Here is a 2,192-nt window from a genome sequence, read left to right on the forward strand (position 1 = left end):
ATATATAATCAAGCAAGCAATTAGGAGTGAAGTAAATACGTATTGTACTAAATAAGTACTCCCTCCGTTTCTAAATAATTGTCTTTCTAGAGATTTCAATAAGTGACTACATACGGAGCAAAATGAGTGAATCTACACTCTAAAACATGTCTACATACATCCGTATGTTGTAGTTCATTTGAGATGGCTAGAAAGACAATTATTTAGGAACGGAGGGAGTATATACTAGGACGTACGTGCGGAGTGAGCTTGTCGGTTCTGCAGCGGTGGTAGCCGATGCGTCTGCCGCCATCGAGCACGAAGGGGTTGTAGTGGTCTCCCAACGGCCTCATCCTCTGGGTGATCTGCACAGAGCACCAAGGGGTGGTCGTGTCGAAGATCTCCACGTGCCGGTACTGATCCATCACGCGCTCCACCTCCATTTCGACTTGCTTGGATTTCTGTCGGACGGTCGCCACGGCCACTCTGGTCTCGCTGATGGCCGCCGGAGTCATGGCGTCGATGCCCACCGGGGTGACCCGCTCTTCCTTGTGAGCCGCGAGGTCGTATCGGAACACGGCCCAGTCTGCGGTGTTGGTGGGCGGCGTCTTGTCGAACCCTCGGTGGAAGAAGATGACGTTGTCGCTGCCCCAGGTCGGCCAGCCGGCGTCCTTGATCACACGCCTGCGGCCATCGCCCCCCAGCCCTCGCCAGTGCACCTCCATGATCACGATGTCAGTCTTGAGGTTCTCGATCTCGCCGTTCCACTCGCTCTTCTGGAAGTTGGCCACCGCCACCATCTTCCCGGACGGCGACACGGCCGGGCTCAGATCGTACTGGCCCTGTGGAGTGAGGCGCTCGGTCTTGCCGTCGGCAAGGTCGGTCCTGTAGACCACGGTCCACGGGGTGCGCCGGGCTTTTACCTCCTCCTTGGTGGACACGTAGACGAGTGAGTGGCCCACGGTGACGCCATCCACCATGTAGCCGCCGGCGATGCAGCCGCTGTCCTCCATGCGCACGCCTAAATCGTCCAAGCCATAGATGTCGCCCAGCAGGCTCAGCACCTTCACCTTGCCCCCGGTAGAGCGGCGCAGAGCTAGGTGCAGCGTCTCAAGGCCGCGGTCCCTCTCGGAGACGAAAACCATGCCGGTGACGTGGCCCGTGTCCACGTCCTCCAGGGTGGCGCCGCAGTCGGAGGCCAGCTCGGGGTTCTTCTTGCCCAGGAAACCCAGGATCTCCTTGAGCGCCGCCGGCGGGACGGGCCGGCCGTTCTGGTTGTATGACGCGTCGTCGGTGAGGAGAAGCTCGTCCTCGGCAGATGACGGCGGCGGATCAGCCGGGCAGGAGAAGATGTCCAGGGGCACAGGTGGCCTGTAGGTCCCGAAGAAGAAGATGCTGCCGCGGCTCTCCCCCATTGGTATATTATATGGAGTAGTATGTAGTGAAAGAAACAAAGAAGAAAGTGTCGCTACTTGTGATTGTGTGTGGTTGGATGATATAGTCCCTCCTCTCGGATGGCTGATTTATTTATAGTTGGATCCAGTGATCGTTTCAAGACTAGCTACTCCAGCTTGCTTTCAGTGCAGCATCCTCGACGTCACCGACTGTACGTCATCATTTCAAAACTTAAGATGGGTGATCCATCCATGTTAGTATCTCCGTCTCGTTTACTATTCCCATCTTATTTTGGGTTCAATTTTGACCATATATTTAACCAGCAAGATGTTAATACATGTCGTCGAAAATTATGTTGTTGGATTCGTATTTGAATGTAGTTTTTGTTGATATTATTTTTTTCAACAAATAACATTTATGTTGTTAGTTAAAATCATTGTTAAAATATGTCCCACTATACGATGAGGACTAGTAAACCAGAATGGAGGTAGTAGCATTTTAGGTACATGACTACGGTGGCGGGTTCGCTGCCCCTATGGTCTCTGTCTTCACCGGTACCGACCGTCCGCCCAGAGACACCTTTGGCTCATATTGGCCAATCCCCTTCGACGTAGCAGCCGCCACCCCGTTCTTCTCTAACTGACGAGCTCAACGTCTAAGGGCATGCGTGGACAGGTTGCACGCAATTGGGACCCTATTTGTTCGAAAAGGAGGAATACCCCTGCCCTCTGCATCAAAGCGACGCATACATTCATTTTATTATATTATTGCACGGAACCCAAAAATACAGATGCATGGATCAATCCAAAGCCATCTTC

The 2,192-nt window shown here is 53.1% G+C and overlaps 1 protein-coding gene across 1 annotated transcript; it reads right to left on the bottom strand.

The window, feature by feature from the left end:
* Positions 1 to 188: 188 nt before the first annotated feature.
* LOC119287241 lies at positions 189 to 1,436 on the bottom strand. The gene has a single exon (XM_037566764.1). It carries the CDS (start codon positions 1,392 to 1,394, stop codon positions 204 to 206), a length of 1,191 nt encoding a protein of 396 aa, XP_037422661.1. The 5' UTR covers positions 1,395 to 1,436; the 3' UTR covers positions 189 to 203.
* Positions 1,437 to 2,192: the final 756 nt, after the last annotated feature.

The sequence above is a fragment of the Triticum dicoccoides genome, chromosome 4A, assembly GCF_002162155.2.
Source record: "Triticum dicoccoides isolate Atlit2015 ecotype Zavitan chromosome 4A, WEW_v2.0, whole genome shotgun sequence".
Lineage (NCBI taxonomy): Eukaryota > Viridiplantae > Streptophyta > Magnoliopsida > Poales > Poaceae > Triticum > Triticum dicoccoides.

What these genes read in the sequence shown, in the direction of transcription:
- LOC119287241 (XM_037566764.1), bottom strand. Translation starts at nt 1,394, where the DNA reads ATGGGGGAGAGCCGCGGCAGCATCTTCTTCTTCGGGACCTACAGGCCA.